This window comes from Seriola aureovittata, chromosome 1 (genome assembly GCF_021018895.1).
Source record: "Seriola aureovittata isolate HTS-2021-v1 ecotype China chromosome 1, ASM2101889v1, whole genome shotgun sequence".
NCBI classification, from domain to species: domain Eukaryota; kingdom Metazoa; phylum Chordata; class Actinopteri; order Carangiformes; family Carangidae; genus Seriola; species Seriola aureovittata.
In genome coordinates this window covers 819,292-844,400 of record NC_079364.1, presented here as the reverse complement: position 1 = coordinate 844,400, position 25,109 = coordinate 819,292, and the positions used below count along the sequence as shown (strand labels likewise).

The window sequence follows — 25,109 nt, the reverse complement described above, 5'->3', positions numbered from 1 at the left end:
TTGTTTTGTTTCTTTACATCTTTACATTTTTTCTTCAGCCTCAGCTCCAGTGGAGTGAAGTGGTCACATAACTAATTGGTGGGTTGGTCAGTGTCTGCAGGAGACCCTCAGGTAAACCGTCTGATGAAGAGGTGTACGTCACGTCGACCCTCGCGGACTCGTGCACGCCGCTCGTGGTCAGCGTCTGTTTACAGCTGTTTCTCTGAGAGCAGCAGCTGCTTCTGTCTCGGTCTGAGCAGCAGAAACTGTTTTTTCTGCAGCACAGATGCAAATGAGCGCCTCTTGCTGGAGGTAAAATTAGCATCTTTAATTAAAAAATTAGCAGCAAACAAACAATCCAAAACCTACGAACGATTAAAGGAAAAACAACCTGCAGCAGCGGCGGAGGAATCTTTTCATCTGACTCTGGATTCAATTATCAAACATGAATTAATGTGAGATTACACAAACACAAACACACACCACAAATATGTGTCTATGTGGCTCTGCTGGGGAGTCATTAATAACCAATATTTTCACATCAAATACCGACTTTGATCCAACAAACACTGATCCGTCCTCAGGAGAGAGAGACTTTCATTTCATCATCACTTCCACTTCTTTCATTTCATCTTTTATCCTCGTAAAAAAAACAATAAATGTAAATTACAGAAACTTTACAGAAGTTTCTCCTCTTTCATTTCCCTGAATCATCTCAACGTCAGCAGAACCAGACAGAAGTGGACGATCCCAGATACTGAACAGCACAGCCGTCTGCTCACCTGTGTCCAGGTGTTCACTTGAGTATTGATGTTGTTGTTACTGTTAAACATGATGGACCAGGATTATCACACTTCATACTTGGCTGTTTACCTGACGGCTGATTTTCAGATTCAGATTTCAGACTCAGAACTAACAGATTAAATCAGTCACGCGTCCTGCAGAGGGAAACACGTTGGATGGAAGTTGTCACGTCAGGAAACGTACATCTAATCTGATGTAGGAAATACTGAGATCCTCGTCGTGTCGTCCGTTAAACATCCTCCAAACGTCACAATGTCGTTCAGTTTATCTATTTTTTATTTTCTCCCTCTCAAACTTTAATCCCGTCATCAGTCTGTTTGTGTTGCGTCACCAGATATTTTCCTGTTATTTTTTTACTTTAACTACATTTTTATTTTTTCTGCCTTTTCCTGGACGTCTCTAAACATGTTTCTGTTGAATCATGTGATCACAGACATGAGGTCACAGTTCATTTACACCTGAATAGATTTTATCTTCTGTGTTCAGAGATGGTTTTACTCACTTTACTTATAAAAGATCACATGTAGATTTAATCTGTGATATAATCTGATTAAATCTGGTTTGACTTTAATTGAATGTTGATCTCTTTCCATGATAAACCTCTGAATCTGTCATTTCACTGTGACTCTTGTAAATCTTCTGCATGTGCGGAGACGTCGTCTTTACTGTCTCCACAGTGAACAGTGTGTGTGTGTGTGTGTGTGTGTGTGTGTGTGTGTGTGTGTGTGTGTGTGTGTGTGTGTGTCTGCTGCCCTCTAGTGGCCGCTCCATCAAACAACAAACACACTGACAGGTGAGGAGTTTTTATTTCAGACACAGAAGCGGCTCAGAGAGAAGGAGGCCACATGTTCTGTTTACTGTGGAAACACAACCGGCTCAAATACTGTAAGAAGATCTGCAGTCAGCTGACATCTCAAACCCAGCGGCCTTCTGGGAAACTGAGTCCAGACAGAGCTGAGGTCTCAGTCGTCTCCTGCACACAGACTGAGCAGAGCATTCTGGTAGTCTCCTTTAGTGTGCTCCTGAAAACACATAAACAACAACAATAAGAACAACTTCCTGTAGTCAATAGTAAACTGTTACTTTAACAAATATAAACACAATTAAATCAATTATTTTTTACTTTAATTTTAATTCTGGTCTCAGTTTAACGATCAAATTTTTTTTTTCTCGTTTTATTTTAAAATGTCTTCAGACTCACTGAAACAGCTGATTACAAATAACATTTTAGTTTTTATTCATTCGGTTTTTCAGTCTCAGTGAAACGACCTGGACTTGTCTGTGCTGTGTTCACTGGCGTTTGCTCGTGTTGGACATTAGAGCGCACCACAGTGTGGTACTCACAGCGATGGTCTGGTACAGCGACCTCTTGTGCTGCTTCTTGAACTCTTTTCTGATCTTCATCAGGTCGACTTCACAGCGAGACACCATGATCCTGGTCACCACCTTCTCCTTCGCCCCTTTACTCTGCAGAGGACAAACATGGAGGACGAGCTCAGGGAGGATCATCTCAGGTACTCACCTGGTGAGTGTGATATTATTGTCCCTGGTAGAAAACGTACCTTCATGGCGTCACTGAGTCTGTTGGCGAAGTACAGCTGCCTGTTTTCAAAGCACTCCACTGTGAAGAGAGGACAGAGCTTTACACTATTTCATTAGTCCGTCTCTGAACACCTTCCCTCCTCCGTCTGTCTCAGCTCTGAGCTCATTGGTTCCTACTGCGGACTGTAGCCTCTACATATGGGGCGCCTGCTTAGACCACTACGCCATCTTTAAAAAGTCTCTGAAGTCATTTCCTCAAACAGCTGCTCACTGAAGTTTGTATCAGACAAACAGTCAGAGCCTTTCTTTGTTCACCTGGAGAGTTTCAGTGAATATTAATGATTATATGGTAATCATTAATGATGATTATATGGTAATCATTAATGGTATTTAAATAGTCCTTTAACGAGCTGGTGTCTGGTGCTGATGAGGAGTTTGTCGGACGTACCCAGAGTGAGGAAGGACTTCTCCAGATCTCCCTTCACCTCCTTCCTGATGCTCTCCTTCATGTCGTAGGGACTGTAGCTCTTGTATCTGTCGAACACTGAGAGACATGAAAACACGTTGAACAGGATGATGAGTCAAACAGAGCTGAGGCGAAGCTGCTGCTCTTCTCATTCACACTCTCCTGCAGCAGCATCTAGTGGCCGTCAGAGGTACTACACCTCAACGCCACTTCAACACTGGTGCAGCTGTTTGCATCTGGACCAGATCAGTGTCTTTAGGATTTACATTCACTTTTACCTTTTAATTAAAATGAGATTAAACAAAGATTGATTAGATTTGGTTTGATTGATCTAAACTGAACCGTACTGTAGTTGTTGCAGTGGCATTTGAATGTAAAAAACGTTGATATTGAATGTTAAAAATCCAAAAACACACCTGTGTGACATAGAAAACTTTGGCGCTAAATGTAAAAAGATATTGGTATTAAACGTTAAAAAAAATAACATTAAAGATAAAACAAGTTTTGGCAACGAAGATAAAAAACATTGAAAAAATGATTGTCATTCAACGTATAAACATGTTGAACCTGATCAGAGACCCTGATCCAGATGGATCAGGGTCTGAAGTCCTGGTCTGGTGACTGGTCATCATGTGACTCGTGTGTTTTCAGTGTTACAGGTGTAGTTCACCTTTCTGCAGGTGGGGGACGCTCCTCTGAGACATGATGGAGATCCAGGTCGCCACGTCGGTTCCCTTCTTCTTCACTCCGGCTTCATACAGAGACTGAGACGTTCACACACGAGGACACAAGAGGAATTAGAGGGACGCTGTGTCTTTAAATACAGACTGTTAATTACTGAGGTGAATAATCACGTCTTTCTGTTCTGTAAAACACGGTGGTGTGACTCACTCTGGCGTCCTCGTCAATCATCTGATAGTCGACGACGTTGGAGGGTTCATCTCTCTTCGTCTGTGGAGAAACAAAGTCACTGATGTCAGTATGAAAAATAATATTTTTTAGCAGCAGCTTGTTGTTTTTGTGCTTTGAACTCAAAAATCTAAGAAATGTTTTCTTGCTAAATTCGACCTAAAAATATCTGAGAATCTCACACATTTCAAAAAGAGTCAGAACCTCTAAAGAAAAAAATCTGCTTTTATATTTATCAGAAAATTATTATCAAACATTATATATTATGAAATAACAACATATTTTTATTAACTATGTTAATATCCATCTACTCAAATAAAAGCGTTGCTGTGAAATTACAGCAAATTCTGCAGCTACAGGTTTGAAAATAAAAATGTAGGATCATCACTGAAGATGAAGATGAAGAGTAGTTTCCTTTTTATTTCACGTGTGTTCGCTCAGTTTAAATCTTTCTCACATTAATCATAAAAAATAACATGTTGATGGAGAAATGGATTTTTCACAATAAAAGCCCAGGGTGTTTCCTGGCTGTACCTGAACCAGAGCCAGCAGCAGTTTGGCGAAGTCTCCTGACGTGTCTCCTGCGACGTCTTTGTCCAGCTCCTTCTTAAACACTGAACGATCAAATAATAGATCATCAATCACCTGTTAGCTTCACACATTAACACACGCTTGTTGCTTCACAGCTGATCAGACCCAACAAACAGAACCAGATCAAATCCTCTTAGACCTGAACCTGTTTCTCTTTGTTCTTTAAGGGTCACACTCTTTATTAAAACTCTGTACAAGCTTCTTACTGTCTTTATAAACCTTCTTGATCTCCACCAGCTCCTCGTTGCTCCTGGAGCAGACGATCTCGATCAGCGTCTCCTCGTCTGTCCCCAGACCCTGCGCACAGACACACCCCCAGGTAAGAGTCCTGGTTACAGACCTGAGCACTGCTTCGTATCGTCAGATGAACCACCTCCAGTCCGTCACACGTTCAGTCTACAGTGACGTTTAAATCAGCGCCGCTGCAGAGCGCCACCTACGGGCCTGATGGAAAACAGACAGACACATCGCAGCTGAAGCGTGACCTCTGACCTTCATGGAGGTTTTGAGCTCGGAGGCGTCGTACTGAACGGTGCTCTTCATCAGACCCAGCATCAGAGACTCCAGAGAGCCGGACAGCGCCCCCTTCAGGGCCGTGATCAGATCCTGAAAACGTACACAGATTTAAAATATGTTTTTAAATGTATTTTTAAAGAAAGAAAAGATAATTTGACCCTGAAGTCACTGTTTAGATTAAAGGATGAAAAGATGAACAGCACATAAAGATCACTTTAAAAATGTCATTTTCTGTCTTTAAAATAAGTGTTTGTTTCATAATCTATACACATCAACTGAACTTATATAAAATACAACTGATTATCTGGATCTTCTGCTGATCGTGTCTCAGTTTATTCTCCACGTTCATTAAAGCTGAAACGTCTTTCACCTTCTTGGCGATTCGCTCGTACTCGAAGGCGATCTCTCTGCGCTGCTCGTAGCTGCGTCTGGTCAGGATGTCGATGATGGTCTGTTCGTCCACACCTGCAGGAGGTCAGAGGTCAGTCCAGTTCATCTCAGACCAGGTACAACAGGTGTGTTCAGAGACAGATCTCAGACTTTAACTGACAGTAGAACACAGTCTGGTTCTAGTGGAGAACATTAAAGTCCAGAATGATTTCACTCATCCTTTAAGATTTTATTGTAGTTTGAAAGCCCAGATTTCCAGAGGGTACACCTGAGCTCACAGGTCCTTACTTAGAGGTTCTGCAAACAAGATTTTGAACAATAATACAGCAGCAAACAGCTGTTCTCTATGTAAAGCTATATTGGAGTAATGGCATCCTGAGCAGAGAACGAAGCCACGCCCCCTCGGTGTGTGACGTAATCTGAGTTTCTGTGGTCTTTGTTTTGGTATCATGTGCACGTTAGTGCATGTGAGTCCCGCCTGTTGAACTGTTCCCCACAGCTGTGATGTCACAGCGCAGTACGCAGCGTTCAGGTGACAGTGACCTTCCAGAAGAAGAAGAAACCATGTTTTCATGTAAAAAGGCCTCAGACACAGACAGAGATGAGACCAGAGCTCAGGTGGACTGGACTGAGGACTACTGGCTCAGATCCTGGTCGGCAGGTGGACCGTCAAAACACCCATAAAGATTTTAAAGTCTTTACCTGCTCCATCAGTGTCATTACAGGCTCCGTCAGTGTCGATACAGACCCCATCACTGTCACTCATGTGGCCGGTCCCAGTGGATCCAAGGCTGAATTTCTGAGAGGAGAACCCTACGAGCTGCTAAAGGTTCCAGCTGGATTCAGAACTCCTTCTTCTTCTTCATGTGTCAGTAACTTGATGCTTCATAATGTTACAGTCTGTTTTCATGAGTGACGGCTACAGTAGACATGCTAACGTTAGCTAACCTGCTGTTACCTTTATGAATGTAGTTATTGCTACTGGCTAACTGTCAGCTAGCGTGGGCTAATGGTTGTGTCTGGATTGTTTCACAGGGAAACTTTATTCAGTTGAGCTTCTTGTTGTGTTCAGTGACTCTTTCACTGAGCTTCATTACGGCTGAATGTGAAGGGAGAGCGAGGTGTAGCTGATGAAGCGTTAGTTGTGGTCCAGTGCGACATCTAGTGGTAGCGATGATCGTTTACACAACCTTAAGTAACTTTTTCAATCCAGGACTTTTACATGGTTCTTTTGGTGCTTGTACTTGTGAGTCCTCCCTCCAGCGCTGTCCTCTTGTCTTCAGTGACAGGACTCGATGCTCCTGGTTGTTTATTATATTATAGAGAAATATTATAAACCTATTATGAATCTGAACTCTGGTTTTATCTGTTTAACTCTCTCGTCCAAAGATGGAAAATCTTCTGCCGCTGAGGGACGTCCTGCTTTTACTGCAGCTCTCACAGGAAGCTGAGTCACAGCTGGAAATCCTGCAGCTCGGCTCTGCATACGAACACAAACAGAGGAGTCCGACCTGCACGATCTGCTTCACAGGTTCGATTCCCTCACACGGTTACACAGAGGAGAGCCTTGTGCCTTGCTCAGCAGCTACTCTACAGATGAAATTCTCCATCTTTAGTCCGTTTGCAGTCAGTAAACAGCTCGTACATGGGCAGAGGAACTGGATGAACTCAGACTCTGGACTGTTCTCCTGGATGGAAACTGAAAGTCTGGTTCCCAAACAAGAGCTCACATCAAAACACACGACTGAAGGTGGCGCTCAAAGGCCAAAAGTCAAAGTGAAACAGACTTCGTGAATGCACTTACGGAAAAACATATGAATTTCACATATGAAATTTAACATATGAAAACATGTTAAAATGAAAATGTGGTTTTGGAACATTTTCCTGTGTCATGTGTGAAGGATTACATGTGAAACTCATGTAAAGACTTTGTCAGTTCTCACATTAGTGAGAAGTCGCAGCATGTGGAAACATGTGACACGTGTGGTCACATGTAGGAAACATGGGAGATATTTTCTGGTTCGTGTGAAGCATGAGGAGACGAGGAGGCCGAACCTTCCTCACATTAACTCTACAGCGACCAGGAGATTTGAGGCAGTTTGTTGTTTCTCTGCAGGAGAAGTTTGATCCACATTCAGCTGGTTTTTTTTTCAACATGGGGGGGTCAGGTGTTTTCCATCCAGCTGTGTGTGTGTGCGTCAGGTGTGTTTCACCTGTTCAGGTCGAGCACTGAGACTCATCACTGCAGGTCCATTTTTTAAAGTCATGAGCTGTTTGTGTGTCTGTGGTTTGACGCCTCAGGTTTGAACTTTATTTAAACTGTCTGTGCTGCAATGAACAGTCACATGCCTCAGAGTGGGGGTGTAGGTGGGGGGGTCACTGGACACGCTCACCTTTGGTTTTGATGGCGGTCTCGATCCTGGCAGCGTCTTTGGCCGGGTCGAAGTCTCGTACCGGCACCACGGTGGGGAATTTAGGCTCCTTCTCCTACAGAGGACAGAGACGTGTTAAATCACAGTCTGCTGAGAGACCAGAGACACCTGGAAACACCTGGAAACACCTGGAGACACCTGGAGACATCAAAGCCACAGGGACTGATGGAGAAACCGATGTTTGTACATCACTGCAGTGACATAACCTGTGTCTCCGGTCATCAGGTCACACTGTGTCTGAGTGAATCATTGATGATTGATCTTCAGGTTATCAGGTCTCTGAACAGACCACACCCTCACCTGCTTTAAGAGGCTGTAAAACACTACAGAGCTTCAGGCAGTAAAGATATGAAAACATGTACATACAGTGTGTGCAGCCTTTTAATCTGAAGGAGATTAAAACCAGAACAGAGACAGAAACAGGAAGTCAGAGGTGGAATGATCTGTTACAAGCTAAAGTCCTGTCCGTGTTACACTTTAATTTATTGATTTGTTCTTGATGCATTAAAGTATAAACAGCATTTTAATGTTGTCAGCTGTTATAATGTTTGTTGCTTAATCAATAATGAATTCCATTTTACAAACCGATCATATATCAGGACGTAAAATCTATTTTTTATGAAGAAACGCTAAAAGCTCCTGCAGCTCACAGCTGATCTCAGGACAGTGTGAACAGTGTGTCATTATTATTAATAATTATTATCAGTATTAGTTCATACAGTAAAGTTTGGTCCCAGTAAATCTCTACCAACTGCACACCTGACCACAGGTGTGATCAGCACCTGTACAGGTGTACAGAGCCTTTAACCTGAGATGTGACTGTCTGTAGAGTGAAGTAAGAATACAATAAAGTTGCACAACATTATATTATATTATATTATATTATTTCATTTTATATTAAAGTATGTTATGTTATACAATATAATATAATATAATATTGCCCACTGGTTACAGGAGGCTGATAGTTTGACAGTTAAATATAAAATCCAGCTTCCTGTGTTTCAGGTGACTCACCCCTCCGTACGACAGCGTCAGCTGACCCAGAAACTCAGACACCATCGCCATGACGACCAACCTGCAGAGAGACAACACACTGTTGTAGAGGGTCTCTGACCAGGAACAGTTACCATAGTTACGTTTCCATCAGGTGATGCAGCTTTTTTGTTTATTATTTATAAGTTTTAAGAAACTTTGTGAAATTCTGTCAAAAACAAACGTGATTGTGATGAAACACGAGGACGTGAGCAGATGATTGACGGACACATCAGGACACTTCACTGCCTCGTCCCACATGAGACGTTTCATTCTTGTTTCTCCTCTGAAGCTCGTGTCCCTGTAACGTCTTTATTAGCTGCTGTAGGGGACTCCAGACCTGACCCCTGACCCCTGACCCCTGACCCCCCTTCAGCTCAGCAGATCAGTGAGTGGCAGCAGGACTGAGTGTGTGGTGGACAGTAGAACGTCTTTGACTTCCTCTCTTCAGTCGACCCCCCACCCCCCGACACCAGAGAACTCAGGTCAGTTTGATTCAGTGACTCAGAACAAACACACTTCACATCTGACTGCTCCTCCTCCTCCTCCTCCTCCTCCTCCTCCTCCTCCTCCTCCCGCTGGACACAGAGGTGTGTTCGATTTATTGACTGGGACGTGCCAGCGGGTGTGTCTGCTGATAAGCAAAATACATCTCGGTGCAAACAGATCTGAAGAAATGTGGAGCCTGTTACGTAACACACACACACACACACACACACACACACACACACACACACACACACACACACACACACACACACACTTCAGTGTAATCACTCAATGAAAGCTGTGTTGTGTGTTAAACTCTCTAGAGTCGTCTCGACCCTTGGTCTTCTTACTTAATGTTAACAGGAAGTATGTGAGGGTCAGCGTTTCGTCGCTTAGCAACAGCTGCTACAAACAGACCTGAGGCTGATTCAACAGGCAGAATCACAACCGCTGGGATTTAAAGGGGAAAGTCGCCATTTTAAATATTCACCTACATCAGTACAAAAGTACTTCCTGTAGTTAAAGTATCACAGTAAAAGTACTTCCTGTAGTTAAAGTATCACAGTAAAAGTACTTCCTGTCATTACAGTATCACAAGTACTTCATGTAGTTACAGTAAAAGTACTTCCTGTAGTTACAATATCACAGTAAAAGTACTTTGTTGTGCAGTAAACTGTCTCCTGTGGCTAATGTCTGTCACGCATATAAATTCACATAAATCTGTTATATTTACTTTAATTCTAATTCTGGTCGTTCTCATTTAAATGATCTGATTAAATAATCAAAATTATTATTATAATTATTTTTTGTTTTATTTTGACCTGCAGTGTTTACAAAATACTAAATAAAAGAAATATAATCGATCTCCCTTCACAGGCTGGATATAAAGTGACCTGTGCTGTTACATCGTTCAGTAGTTGATAAAGTTGTTAGTGACAGCTGTGTTTGACAAGTCCAGCTGTGAGAGACTTTCATTAACTTCAGTTGTGTGAGCTCGAAGCCTCCTCTCTTCTTCTGGCAATTATTTTTGACAAAAAAACAAAACTCAGTGAATCACCTGCAGCTCCATCCACAGGCTTCAAAATAAAAGCCTTCAGTAAGTTTTTATTCTGACCCCACATGTTCATGATGCTGAGCACCTCCAGAGGAGGAGAAGAAGAAGAAACCCTCAGACTGTTCCTCTGTCTGCAGAGTGTCATTAACTCCAGCTCCATCACCTTCCTGTGATCCTCCCTCAGTAAATGACATGAACATGATACAGTGATAATTACAGAGAGCAGAGAGGGTCTTCAGCCGCCACACCCAGAGACCAGCAGCATGTTTTCACATCAGCAGCTGAGAGAGAATCCAACTTCCAACAGACACAGACTCACCGAGACCGAGAGACAAAAACACTTAAGTACTGTTGTTGTGCTGAAGTTCACAGACTAAACTCTGAGTTCTTCCATTAAAGGGAAACTGAGTGTGTGTCCAGACAGTTCCCTTGTGTTCTTACCTTCAGAGAAGCAGCAGCAGCAGAGAGGCAGCGAGCAGCAGCAGCTCCGTTATGATCGCACCGAGCAGGGTGTGGTGTTTAAATACCAGCTGACTCACACACACACACACACACTCACACACTCACACACTCACACACACACACTCCTCTCTGCCCCTTCTCTCTGCTGAATGACTCAGTGGTCGAGACTTTTACACATCACATCGAACACATGGACAGAAATTCCTCACTGGGGTTCAGAGCCTCGCCTGCTTTAGTTTGACCACTATCAAACTATAATAAACTCCACGTATCCATAGCAACAGTATCAATGCTTCGCGCTACATTTAAGTTCCAAGTCATGCGGGGACGTCCTGAGAGTCCATTCCCCTCTGAATGTGGACCAGGGGCCCGGTTCACCAGATGTGCAACACGTAAGCTGTGACATCACTTCCTCTCCTCGTTAAAGTCGCCAAGTTTAAAGATTCAAACCAAACACCTCGTGCCCGTGTGAGGAAACAGGCTCCAGATCAGTCTCGATTCTGCTCCTCATGGTTTACAGTCAGCGCCAACACAGGAAGTCATGTGACCTTCATGTAGGAATAAATAAACGTTAACATCAGCCTGCTATCATCAGTGCTGCAGGTATAAACCAAAGTATTGGACAAATTGACATCTGACCTGACAGACTAGAGACACAGAGACTCAAATGGACATTTTTCGATTTTATTAAAAAGTTAAATCTTGTGATCATGATCGGATGATTTCTAGTGCGATGCCTGTAAATACAAAGACACTAGTACTTGATGTACAGTAACCACTAGAATGACACTCAGCAGAGTTCACACCTCCACTAAAGACAAACAGTCCCACACATTAAAGACCTCCCTGGCCCCTCCCCCGTCCCTCCCCCGTCCCTCCCCCAGTTCTGGTTCAGATCAGTTCAGGACAGAAATAAACCCCTGAACATAACGCGGGGGTCTTTGCCAAGTCGTCACTTTAACCCAGGGGGAGGTTAGTCGGAGCCTGAATCATCGGTACTGTTGCCATGGTTACCTGCTGATTTAGAGTTCTGGCTCCGGATCATTCTGATGAGTGAGTGTGACATCACTTCAAAGTGAATTAAAACTGGCAGCTGTCCAGTGTCTGTCGCCCCCCCACCCCCACCCCACCCCAGTGAGGTCACTTCCTGCAGTGATTCAGCTGCACACTCACCTGAGGCTGTGGTTGAAAGAGTGGGTGGGGGTTTGCTCACCTAGTTCAGATCCATAAACCCCCACCCCACCCCACCACACCCACTTTATTACTTTCTAGATAAAAAATAGCAGAAGTGAACGTCCCCGCCCACAGATCCACTGTTACACAACACACACACACACACACACACACACACACACACACACACACACACACACACACACACACACGACTCAGTGTCTCAGCTTCAGCTTCTGTTAGAGACAAAATGTAGGAAACAGTTCAAGAGTTTATAAAACAACAAGGGAAGCTGATTCAGGCTCTTTACCTGCGGAGGCTACAAGGTTAGCATCAGAGCTAATGGACCGCTGTGTTCGACTTCTTCATGTTGTTCAGACGAATACCACAAACACACAAGCTCTTCTTCCTGCAGCACATGTGTGAAGCACGTCCACGCACACATTCCCCGACTGTAGTATGAATACCAGGTCACCTGATGACCAGCGGCGCCCTCAGGCTTGATGCAAAACATGTGATGGTTTGATTTTGGGCCCCTTATGTTTGAGCTTAGCCCCGAATCTTTACAATGTCTGGCTCCGCCCCTGGTCCAGTATTCTGGAGATGATGTTCTCGAGCCATCAGAACCACATCATCTGCAAGCAGCAGAGTTTTACTCTAATGTCTCAACACCATGAAAACATGGTTCATGGAGAATAGATCTATCGTTCTGGTTTCAGCGACCAGATGTTGGCTAGCAACGCCCCCCCCCAGTTACAGGTGGGGTGGAAATACCTGGATGAGGTGGATGTGGAGACAGTGATCTGATGTGGATCCAGACTCTGCAGGTCTCGGGGTTCAGTCTGGACCTCAGTCTGTTTGTGTCTGATCAGCTGGGCTCAGGCTTTCCTCTGTTATATAACAGCTGTACGACTTTAAGAGGAAGCTGCTGTGGACAGAGCTGAGCTGAGTTAATGACAAGCGGAAAGCTCCATTGTTTTCTCTTGTGTTTCACCTTCACCAGCAGCAGAGTTGGACAATGGCCTGTCCTCACCTCGGTCTCCAGACCAGGACTCGTGAAGGCTCAGAGGACGATTCCTCTGCTCTGCCAGGAATTCATGGTTTTCTTTATTTTTCCTGCCGTGTTTTCCTCCTCCCCTGGTGGAGGAGGCTGCAGTGGAACTCGTTAATAAAAACTCGATGATATTTTGGCTGCAGATTTAGGGAGTGACCTCGACATTTAAATCATATACAGATAATATTTGGTATTTGACAGAGGTGGAGAGTACTCACTGTAAAATGTGAAAAGTTGATTTTACTTTAAAAGATCTAGGAAACCGATTGCCTTGAAAAATATAAGTAAATATAACTTAAAGAAAATTAGTTATAAGTTGACTTAAAGTTTAGTTGTGTTTTTACTTCCTTTTATGAAGTTGTTCCAACTAAATAATGGCGACTAAAGCAAACTCGAAAACTTAACTCGAGTATTTCAGTTACTCGTACTACACTTATTCAGATTGTTATATACGTAGATTTTATATTGTACTTTTCACTCCGCTACATTTACTTCTCAGCTGTCACTACCAGGAACCAGATTTTTCAAACACAAAACGTCATCAACTTTTAAGACGTTTATTTATTCGACGTCACCGACTCTTTTCCCTTCGCTCCTGTCATCATTACTACGACCACTAGATGTTGCCTAGCAACAAAACCTAAAAACTATGGGTCATAATGAGCTGCTGCACAGGTGACCTGTGGGCTCGTCATCTCTCCACAGTCTGTGGGAACATGTAGAAACTGTATCATCAGAGATAAAGGAAGACTTCCACTGGTCTGAGGTTTGAAGCTGATGGTAACAGGAGGCAGTTTTGATTAGACGGGAATTTGAGCACAAGATCAACAATTTCAAGAAGATGGAAACAAGGATCTCAGGCATCCAGCTGAGTCGGATGGCGTGCACCTGGCTGTCGCACACTGAGAATCAGAGTTCACAGCACCCGGGCCAGCTCTGGGTCAGTGTCAGGAACCACAATCAGACTAGTATTGTTGTTGTCCATCATTTCCTACAGGGAATGAATCTGGACTCAGGCCGCTGTTGGGCCAGAACATTTTGATCCATATTTATTATTTGTCCTGTGCAGCAGCTGAAGTGACTCAACTTCACAGAGGTCAGTGTCCTCAGACTGTTGACAGTTTCTTTTAATTCACCTGTAATGTTCAGGACTTCAGTAAAAGTCTAAATAAGGTGTGAATGTGTCATAATCGCTGTAAATGATGGAGCTCCTCTACATCTGTCCAGCAGCAGCTTTCTCACTGAGTAGATCTGCTGTTTGTGGCTCACACTGCCACCTAGTGTCTGAACAGTGAAGCTGTTCTATGCATTGACTGTATTATCATATGATCGTAATGTCTTTGGTCTGTAAGGAAACATGAGCCGGACTTTGTCTCCTGGCACCGGGGTCACCTGAACCCCCCCCCACTGTGTAACAGCACACCTGTTTGAATGAGATCCAGAGGAACAGGGTGGGACTGTCTGTTTCCAATAACAACCAATAATAATAACCAATAACCAAAGATTATTTATAATTTATTAATTAATGACATTTGTGATTGAAATGTTATTGATTTTTATCAGAACTTGAATCTCGGAGCAGAGCGATGTTATCGTTCAGTCTCAAAGGTCGAGTTAATGTGTGAAGTAAAGGTAGTTATTGTGGATATGGTTACCATGGAGACGCGTGTGTGGGGGGGGGTCAGAAACATGAAAAGTTTTCTGCCTTTTTGCTCCATTTCTTTCTTTCTTTCCTTTTCTCTCTCATTCCTTCTCTTCTTCTATAATTTATTCACTGTTGATTTATTTATTTATTGTTCTTTGTTTATGTTCTTCATCTTTCTTGTTTCCTTTTCCTTCATTTCTTTTATTTCTGTCTTTCTTCTTTTCTTATTTAGATTTTTCTATCAGCTCCTTCCATCTTTGCCTGTTTTCTTCCTTTACTTTGAGAATTTCCAAACTTCATTTACTATAAATATAGTAACATCCACAACATACATCACCTGCAGCCAGGTGTGTCTCTGACCCACAGCTGATACAGCTGTTCTCATCCAGCTGTTCCACATGTTACAACTTGTCCACCACAGGAAAGAGTGAGCTGCTGTTTTTAACTTTCATTAAGACACAATGAGAAAATGTCTTGAGGTCAAACCTGAGTGAAATATTTCATCAGGTCTCGTCTTCAGGACGCAGGGAAGGAGGAGAGTTTCTACATGAGTAGGTAAGGAATCAAGGACACACGGAAGGAGACACAGAAGGAAGTAGGTAGAGAATGAAATAGAGAGGTATAGAGAGGAAAGGGAGGTGGTAGGTAAGGAAGGAAGGAAGGAAGGAAGAAAGAAAAAGTAAAGTTTGTAAATAAAAGAGGAGAAACCGACTTCTCAGTTCTCAGGTCTGTGATCTGGCTCAGGTTCCTGGAGCACCTGAGCTCCAATCCTCTGTTTCGCTGACGCTGGACTTAACCTCGTTAGCAGCTAATCCTCCTCAGGGCCACATTAACAGCTTTAACCTGGAGCCACCGCAATATGCTCATAGCTGAGAGGCTGGATACACAAACAACACACCAACAACACAAACAACACAACATGCTCACAGCTAAGAGGCTGGACACACAACGACTTAAACAATCTATAGTTCAGTCTTCATTAATGTCACAGACTTTTATCAGAGGCAGGTCTCTGTCTCTAACTCCCTCTGTTTGATAGTAGTCGTTAGTATGAAGCCTCGTTAGCAATGACTTCTCTCTCTCCTGCTCTCTCTGTCTTATGATTAGTTATTCCTCTGCCTCCTTTAGTAAAAAAGACACATGGAATCAAAGTAGTTTATTTGCTGTAATGGAGGCGAGGCTCAGTGTATTGGAAGTGCTCCTCCTCTTCCCTGCAGTTCCTGAGCAGCCGGGAAACCAGAGACTGAAATATCATCAGTCAGTCAGTCAGTCAGTCAGTAGAATATAGAGCTGGCCCTGTTGTTTCAGTCCAGCCATAAAATTGTATTAACTTTTTGAACAGCAGAAAACTTGACTCCTGATTTTTAATGTGAAAGTTTAATATAAAAACAACACATCTGGAGTTCGGGCCTGAACTCGTGTCACCTCTGATTCTTCATGTGAAAATACCCCCCAGAAAAAAACCTTTTAAAGAATCGGACGTGTTTCTTCAGTAGCAGTGAGTCTGGACTGAATCTAATGAGTTGATGTACAGTACCTGTTCTGTTGCAGGGGTCAGTTGCACCAACAGCACTGAAGCTTCAATCCAATTTCAACACTGAGACAACAGTCAGCTCCAATCCCTCCAAACACAAACAACTGCTGCTCATCTCTGCAGGACGCTGGTTTTATTTACACACAGCCACACAGAGCACAACAGCTCTTCATCTTCAGGTGATGAGCAGAGAATCATCAGCCGAGTCTGCAGGTTCAGCTCTTTGTTTGTCTGTCTGGACACCACATCTGTTCTCAGAGAAACATCTGTAAACAGCCTCTGTCCTCCACAAACAGCTGACAGTACATAGCAAAGTAGTAAAGAGCATCAGACGTTTCCCTCAGGAGCTGGTGGAGACAAACTCAGAGGTAAAAGAGTGGGAACTGGACTGAGATTCAGCGACGGGAGACTGAGACTGAAAGTGAAAGGTGTTCAGAATCAGAGACATGTCGTTCTTGTTGGTCCAGTCATAGATCAGTCTGATGTCAGTCAGAAAAATAAACACGGACTCATTTTAAGCCAGAAAACATGTCACATCTTATCACCAGGCTAACTCCGGCCTAACACCATCGTTACCATGGTAACAATCAGTGACACCTGCGCTGAGCAGCAGCACCCAACAACAAGAAACAGGAAAACCTGGCTCATAATTTGTGCTTTGCCAACATTGTTATGGAGAGAGTGAAGAGAAGAGAAAGAGGTTTTAGAGACCGGAGTGATTTAATTTTTTTCCAAATTCGATTTTTCTTTTTATATTTTCGCTCTTCTCTGAATTTTCTAAATAAAGTAAAACATTTAAAACGTCGTTGTAACTGTTGAATTCTTCTAAAGACGTCGGCCACGTGAAAGGACGGGACTGTTTCTGTTTACAGCTGTGGACATGTCTGTGTGTTCACTCACGTTCCTGCTGAAAACTAGTAGAAGAAAAAATCTAATCACAATTCCAGAGATACAAAATATATTGGGTTGAATTTACAGTTATCAAATGAAATCTGCATCAGTCTGATCTGAATGTTGGTTGTTCGCCTGGGGACCTGAGGTTTTGGGAGTCTAATCGTGGCCCCCGTCCCCGTCCTGGTCTGCGCTGGTCTGTCCTGGTCTGCCCTTCACTTCCTCAGTAATCCTGTTAGCAGAGTTTCTGTGTAATCCTCCCTCAGTGTTCAGATCCCTCAGGTCTTCACAGCCTCCTCGCCGCCGCTCTGTGGGATGCTGCTGGACCCCGACTGAACAACTCAGGTAGGACCAGAGACCCCCATCAGACAGACCACACCTACTCACACCTGCACCACACCCTGAAACACACCTGCACACACTGCACAGCGGAGTGGAGACTGAATTCTTTAGCTTGGATTGTTTGAAATGTGCTGTGAGACGATTGTATTTTTTCTGTTTTTAGAGACAGACATGAAAGTGTTGACTGGAATCAGACGATGTGATCTGTAATGTTTCTTAGTTAAATCGTGGTTTGATGAGTTCGAAAAGATGAGCCAACCAGAGTGTGACACAACAGATAGCAGGGTTTCAGTCTCAGTAATGATCCCGGCTGATCAGCTGCTGTCGGTGCCTTTAAGACCTGCTGACCCAGACTCATCAGTCTGGTGTTGGTGGTGGTCTGAACGAGGCGTTAACAGCCTCAGGTGCGTGAAACACTGGGTTCTTTAAAGTTTGTGATGTTTTCTGGCGTTAGCTTCAGTAGAAGCTAGCTTCAGTAGAAGCTAACACCAGCTTCAGTAGACGCTAACACCAGTGTGTTGGTTCAGACCAGCAAAGACCTGGACTCATGTCAGACCTGTGACCCCTGAGGGTCTTTGTGACCTTTAAGGACAGTGTGTGTCATATGTTGTACAGATTATTAATTTGTGATTTCAGGCCACATGAATAAGAAAGACCAAGTCACATGGTTCAACTCCGGGTGCCGGCACTGGCCCAGAGGAGGCCAGAGTGTTGTTAACTGAAGTTAGTCCATATTATAAAATCTAACCAAGTCTGGCAGCCGGATATGGGCCAGAGCTGGCTCCTCCACCACTGGAACACAGCCGAGTGTGCCGGAACTCAGCCGCAATCGGCCCGACCAAACCGAGCTACGTCATTATCTGATTTTAATAAACTGAAAGTCGCAGCTCTGTTAACTGACTGGCTAACTGGTTAATGACTAACCAGCTAACTGGCCAAAGAACTGACAAGCTAACTTGTTAACTTATTGGCTAACTAGTTGATTAACCCACCAGCAAGCTAACTATCTGACTGACTTATCAACTGGTTGACAGGTTAACTGTTTGATTTGCTAACTGGTTAACAGGCTGACCGGCTGGTGACTAACCAACGTGTTGACTGGCTGACTGATTCATTTGCACATCTCTTGTTCCTCCCTGTCGTCATTCAGAAGGATTTTTATTCTATTTTATTTTCTAATATTTATTTTTAATTAGTGCCATTATTATTTTTATCTATCTATCTATCTATCTATCTATCTATCTATCTATCTATCTATCTATCTATCTATCTATCTATCTATCTATCTATCCATCTATCATCTATCTATCATCTATCTGACTGATCATTAACTGGTTACTTAATTGACTGGTTGCCTTTAAAACAGGCTAATTGGCTAACACGCTAACTGGAAAGTGTAAGTGCTGAACTGGGCACCATTAGAAACGTGTGTGTGGATGTGCAGCTGCTTTCTGCTGCCGGACCTCCTGTGGAGGATTAGGGTCATGATCAGTCAGCTGTAATTAAGGCTGACACTCAGCCAGACCTGATCTAAACACCATTAACAGAGTACAGAGAGAAGAGGGTCAGTGAAACGCAGGAGACACACATCATTATTTCAGCTTTTATTAGTTTATAAATCAACAGTCGACAGAAATCTTTGGTTTACAACGTGAAGTCTCAAGTTTTGTTTTCGTGAACAATATTTCCTTTTAAACTTCCTAAAGATTCAACATATGATCTCACCATAGACACTGTGTGTAACATTTCTGCACATTTATATCTGTGTCTTGTTTAAGAATATTTCACTGTGTCAATAATGAAGAAATCCTCATATTGTTTTGATGCTTTTGGAAGAACAAACTCACCACAAGATCAATTTGTTGCTGCTCTGGAGCTTTCACTCTCACAACATGATCTTCCTCACAAGAAGTTCACATTTCTTTTTTTCTGATCTGTGACGCCTCATCCACATGTTCCTATAGTGACTGTGCTGAGAGAAAGAAAGGAAGCGAAAGAGAGATAGGGAGAGAAAGAGAAAGAAAGAAAGAAAAAGAAAGAACGAGAGAGAGAAAGAAAGAAAGAAAGAAAGATAAATAAAGACAGAAATAAAGAAAGAGAGAAAGAATGAAAGAAAGAGAGAAAGAAAGAAAGAAAGAATGAATGAAAACAGAGCTATACTAATTGGTCCAGTCTGTTGTCTGACGGCTTCATGTTTAAATGTCTGTGTTTTAATGGAGGATGTTGAGCTGGGTGGTGAAAGTCGTTCCCCAGCTGCCTGAACCTCCGTCCAAAAAAGATGAAGAGAAGAAGGAGCCAGCCGCAGCCCCGCCCCCTGCTGCGGCCCCACCCTCTGTCGCAGCCCCGCCCCCTGTTGCAGCCCCACCCCCTGTTCAAGTAAGCCATGCCTTTTTAAAAATGTTTTGATTGACAGCTGCACAAGCTAATTTAAGTTATCAGACATATATATATAGATATATCTATATATATGCATATATAGATATATCTGTATATATATGTATATGTTTAACCTAAATAAATAAATGAATGCTAAATGAAATATTGTTTTATTTATATAAATTATCCTGTGTTTTCAACAGGAAAAGAAAGTGACGTTTCAGGACGAGGTTAAAAATGAAGGTGAGGTCCCACTGTAACTTCCTGTGGTTCAGATTGGTTCTGTTCTTCACACTGAAAATATTCTGCTGTTTGATTGACAGCTCCAAAAACTCCAAAAGCTGACAAACCCAAAAAGGAAGCAGCCGAGGTCGAGGGGAACAGGTGAGTTACACTGACGTCCACAGAGACACCACACAGGAAACGACCAGAGACAAGGTTAGCATTAGCATCACAAAACTAGCTAGCTTACCAACTGCCAACCAGGATGCTAAAAACCTCAGTCGCTAATGTGTGCTGGTCTGGATCACTTGACACTTCCTGTCTCTGAGTCACATGTCACTAAATGAACCAATCAGAGGCTAGCAGGACTTAGACTGAGGTAAATAGGAGGAAAACGACAGAGATGGATTCAGGAGGTCACTGTTACTGTTTTTAAAGATGCAGATGTAATTATTTAAACTTGTAAACACCTAAATAATAATTGTGTAAACATAAATATGTAAATAGTTAACTGTGTGAACAAATGAATAAATTATTAACTGTATAAACTAACTCAAATATACAGTATGAATTAATGGCTGCAGGAAGATTAATTAAATAATACTTAGATAATTAGATAATAATTGCATAATAATTAAACATGATGAATTAACTAAATCAACATTAACGTCTTGTTTCCTCAGCCCGCCGTCCGGCTCTCAGCCCACCATGTTGACGTGGATCAGCGGAGCTCTGCCTCAACCTCTCTCACCTAAACTGAGCCGGGCCAACTCCACCACCCAGGTGAGGATCGGACTCTGACCTGGGATCAGGTTCGACCGCAGAGACTCGTCCAGGGACAGGTCACAGTTCAGCAGGTTAATGTGTCTCCTTTTCTCCTCACATGTTTACAGGAGGAGAATACAACAGCCAGGTAAATACAGTGTGTGTGTGTGTGTGTGTGTGTGTGTGTGTGTGTGTGTGTGTGTGTGTGTGTGTTGAACATTCACTGTAAATCCTTTAGTTTGTATGAACTTCATGTGATGACTGATATTCCCTCTGTTTCCTGTGGACGACAGTAAACCTGAAGACGAGTGAGTAACAATGACATGAAGCAATAAATGCCATATAGTGAGCTGCTTTATAAACCTATCAACAGACAGACTGCCAAATAGTGAGCTGCTTAATAAACCTACCAACAGGCAGATTGCCAAATAGTGAGCTGCTTTATAAACCTCTCAACAGACGGACTGCCAAATAGTGAGCTGCTTTAATAAATCTACCAACTGGCAGATTGCTAAAGTGAGCTGCTTCATAAACATATCAACAGCCAGATTGCCAAATAGTGAGCTACTCTGTAAACCTATCAACAGACAGACTGCCAAATAGTGAACTATTATGTAAACCTATCAAGACAGATTGCCAAATAGTGAGCTGCTTTATAAACCTATCGACAGGCAGATTGCCAAATAGTGAGCTACTCCATAAACCTACCAACGGGCAGACTGCCAAATAACAAGCTGCTTAATAAATCCACCAACAGGCAGACAGCCAAATAGTGATCTGCCCTATAAACCAATTCAAGCAGGTGCCAAATTATGATCTCCTTTACGAACCTATCAACACGAGGACTGCCAAATAGTGAGCTGCTTAATAAATCCACAAACAGGCAGACTGCCAAATAGTGATCTGCCTTATACACCCATTCAAGCAGATGCCGGATAGTGAGCTACTTAATGAACCTATCAACAGACAAACTGCCAAATAGTGAGCCAACATCTATAATTGAAATCATTCTCGAATTATTATTTTAACTCTTTAAAAATAAATGTACATGTAGCCGTTGTCAGGTAAAGTCTCTCCATGTTTACTTCATGGAAACTAAGGAAAACAGATGTTTTTGCCTTTAGAGGTTTTATCAGTGTTGTCTCATCAGACAACACTTCCCTCCAAAAATGCAGATGGTTTGTCTTTTCCTTATTTTCATGTCAGGAACAAGTGATGAATAAAAAAAGAATAAACATAAAAACTCCCATTTTTAAAAGCGTCAGTGAACATCTCAATTGATCGACTCTAACCGATCAGAAAACTTCCTGTATCAAACTCCATTCAGCCCAGCAAAGCAGTGAAGCTCCTGACTGTCCCTGTTCTCCTGGTTGTGCAGCGCCCCCTGCTGTTCAGAGCCTGACTTTATGCTTCCTGTTATTTTCCCCATAGGAAAGGGATGATCGCTTGGCTCACTCAGGGTTTGGAGAAAGTAGTTCCTCATCCTCAGGCTGAGCTGAAGAGTAAAGAGTCACCACCAGCTGAGCCGCCCGCTGAGGTACAACAGTTTCTACAGGACGTCCTAAAGTAGATTAAAACTTTCCTTTGGTTTCAGTAGAGCTGATCATTCTACTGTCAGTTCTCAGAGTACGTTTCCACGGAGGATCTCTGTCACCGCTCTTCATTAAACAGCTGAAACATTCTGATTTAGTTGTTTGGGCATATTATTCTTTTATAGAGATATTTATAGGTGCCGTCCTCCTCCATTAAAACCCAGTGTATTAAATGAGGTGTTATCTTTTATAACAAATTTCATTTTGACTTGTCAGATGTAATATTTCCAAAGTTAGATCATTTTTATCTGCAAAGACCTTGGAATCTGTCGTCCATGTTTTTATTTCATCGCGGTCAGATCAGTGTAACTCCAAACTTCAGCTGGTCCAGACGCTGCAGCGCTGCTCATTAAATCCAATTAAAGAATCCACATATCATCCACGTTAGCTTCTCTGCACTGGATACCTGAACGTCTTAGAACTGGTTTTAAGACCATTACATTTAAGGTAGATTTGGGTCGTGTATATATCCGATACCTGGTTACATCTCCGACATGCTAATCCCGTAGGAGCCTGAATGCAGCATGAGATCAGACGTGATGCAGGCTGGATTCATACTCATGAAGATAAAAGTGAAAAGTTAAACTTAACCTGTAATAAGTTTGTGACGTGGCCTTTCTGTTAGTGTGTGTCGTCTCAGGTCCAGTCCTGAAGTTACTCTGTTAGAGAAGCTGTTTAAACTGTTTCCACAGGCTGACAGTGAAGTATGAAATCTGTGTAATGCTCCTTTAATGTCAGTCTTAGAGATCTGCTCATGTGACCTCACCTGTCCTTATTAACCCTGTGTTTGTTGCTCCTCAGGTGCAGCAGCCAGCCGCTCCACCAGGTGAGAACAGATCTGAATGTTCCTGTGAACAGATTCAGGCCGGACTTTATGTCGATCGCTGGTTCTTCTTTGTCTTTCAGCACCAGAGCCTCAGGTGGTCACCGTGGTCCAGGCGGCACCAGAACCAGACCAGGGCCAAGACAAAGACCAAGACCAAAACCAAGAGGACAAAACTGACAACAAGCCTTTCCCACCCAGGTCTGTGTGTCTGTCTTCACACAGGCTGACATTCAGTTTGTTTGACCATTATTACAGTTTTATCTTTTGGTCCAGAAGGAAAAACCTTTGAAACTTTTTTTATTAAGTTTAATACAGAAAATATTTGTCACATCTTTTGTCAAACTGTTGTTCATGTGGAGTTCAGGTGGATATTGTCTCCCAGCAGGAACGAGGGGAATAAACTGAGAATCTGACGTTTGCATGTGGAGCAGTGAAGTCATCGCTTCAGCCAAGTGCATGTGTGACACTTGAATATGTTCTGTCTTTGTGTCTGTGCGGCTGACAGGATGATGGACTGGATAAAACAGGGAATAGAGAAGGTGGTTCCTCAGCCAGAGATCCAGGTCCGCCCAAAGACAGCCGACAACGAGAAGAGTGACACTCCCGCTTCCACTAAAGGTACCTGCAGTTATATGTCAGCCTCAAATCACCATCACACCTGTTGAACTCCTGTTAGAGAATATATATAACTCTGAGTGTGTCCTGCTCCTTTAAACAGCTGCAGCTCCACCTGCAGCACCAACAGCTACTAAACCAGCCGCCGACCCTGAGAAGTAAGTTCAGTCCTTGTCCGTGATTGTACTTTAATTCATAGTGCAGGATGTTAAACTCTGTTCTCCTTTGTCCTCTCAGGTCTTCTAAAGAAGAAGAGCAGCAGCCCAAGTAGGTGGAGACATGTTCACTCAACATGACAGAAGAGCTGCGATTCTTCATCCTTTAATTTATAAACCACAGAAACTGTTTGTAATTATTTGACCTTTAGCTACAAACAACACAACGTCAGACGTGCTAATTAATGTTATGCTAACTACAAACAGCGAAAGTGGTGGAAAGTAACTAAGTACATTTACTCATATACTAAGTACAATTTTGAAGTTCTTGTACTCTACTTGAGTTAAGTGCTTCTACTGTGATACTGCAACTACAGGAAGTACTTTTACTGTGATATTTTAACTACAGGAAGAACTTTAACTGTGATACTGTAACTACAGGAAGTACTTCCGCAACAGGAAGTACTTTCACTCTGATACTGTAACTACAGGAAATACTTCCGCACTGTGATACTTTAAGTACATTTACAGAGGTAAACATACTACCTCTGTACTTTTACCTCAGTGGGATCATGAATGTAGTACTTTTACTGCAGTATTATTGCAGCATGTTTACATGGTGGTGTTTGTATCAGATATTTTACTAGCTCCATACATTGTGTCTGATATGAAGGATAAAGTTTAGGAGTTTAAGAGAGTGTGTGACTTGTGTTGAACGTGCTGCTGTTGTGTCGACAGTGTTGTGGGCTGGATCGTCACTGAGTTCAGTCGCATGTTACCTCAGCCTGTACCGAAGGTGAGTCCAGCTCTCATTCACATACAGCCACGTTTAACCAGCAGCACGTCTCTGAGGCTTGACCATGTTTGTTCTCCTCGTGCAGGACGCAGCCAGTGATGAGTTGCAGAGCAGTAAGTACAACCTCTCCACAGCTTACACTAACACATGAACACATGAACACATCAACACGTCAACACGTCAACATGTGGACGTAACATTACATGATACTTTAAACATCTCACCTTGATGCAGTGATGTAGAAGTGAACTCCCAGGTGTGTCAGTACACGGTGACATCACTGCTGGGTGTGGTTATGAGTTAGTCTCTAACTGCAGTCTGCAGAAACAAATGCACTGATGAACTGATTGATTGGTTGAGGGGTGTTATTAGCTGTGTGTTGATTGGCAGCAGCTGGTGTCAGTGACGAGGCGGACTCTAACCGGGCTGCTCTTCTCCTTCTGTTTCAGGGGGAAAG

The 25,109-nt window shown here is 42.9% G+C and overlaps 2 protein-coding genes across 2 annotated transcripts; one reads left to right on the top strand and one right to left on the bottom strand.

The window, feature by feature from the left end:
• Positions 1-1,570: 1,570 nt before the first annotated feature.
• On the bottom strand, positions 1,571-10,778 carry LOC130167264 (annexin A2-A-like). Its single transcript, XM_056373267.1, has 13 exons — positions 10,646-10,778; positions 8,644-8,704; positions 7,591-7,684; positions 5,178-5,272; positions 4,784-4,897; positions 4,498-4,588; positions 4,235-4,314; positions 3,683-3,742; positions 3,462-3,555; positions 2,774-2,869; positions 2,346-2,404; positions 2,128-2,250; positions 1,571-1,805 (listed from the first exon to the last, which is right to left on the bottom strand). Exons 2-13 carry the CDS (start codon positions 8,692-8,694, stop codon positions 1,746-1,748), a joined length of 1,017 nt encoding a protein of 338 aa, XP_056229242.1. The 5' UTR covers positions 8,695-8,704; positions 10,646-10,778; the 3' UTR covers positions 1,571-1,745.
• An 11,328-nt stretch (positions 10,779-22,106) lies between these two features.
• Positions 22,107-24,803, top strand: LOC130169483 (uncharacterized). Its single transcript, XM_056376286.1, has 8 exons — positions 22,107-22,205; positions 23,062-23,086; positions 23,167-23,284; positions 23,592-23,704; positions 23,805-23,859; positions 23,939-23,968; positions 24,595-24,652; positions 24,738-24,803. The coding sequence occupies exons 1-8, from the start codon at positions 22,107-22,109 to the stop codon at positions 24,801-24,803; spliced, it is 564 nt and encodes a 187-aa protein (XP_056232261.1).
• The last annotated feature ends 306 nt before the right edge of the window (positions 24,804-25,109 follow it).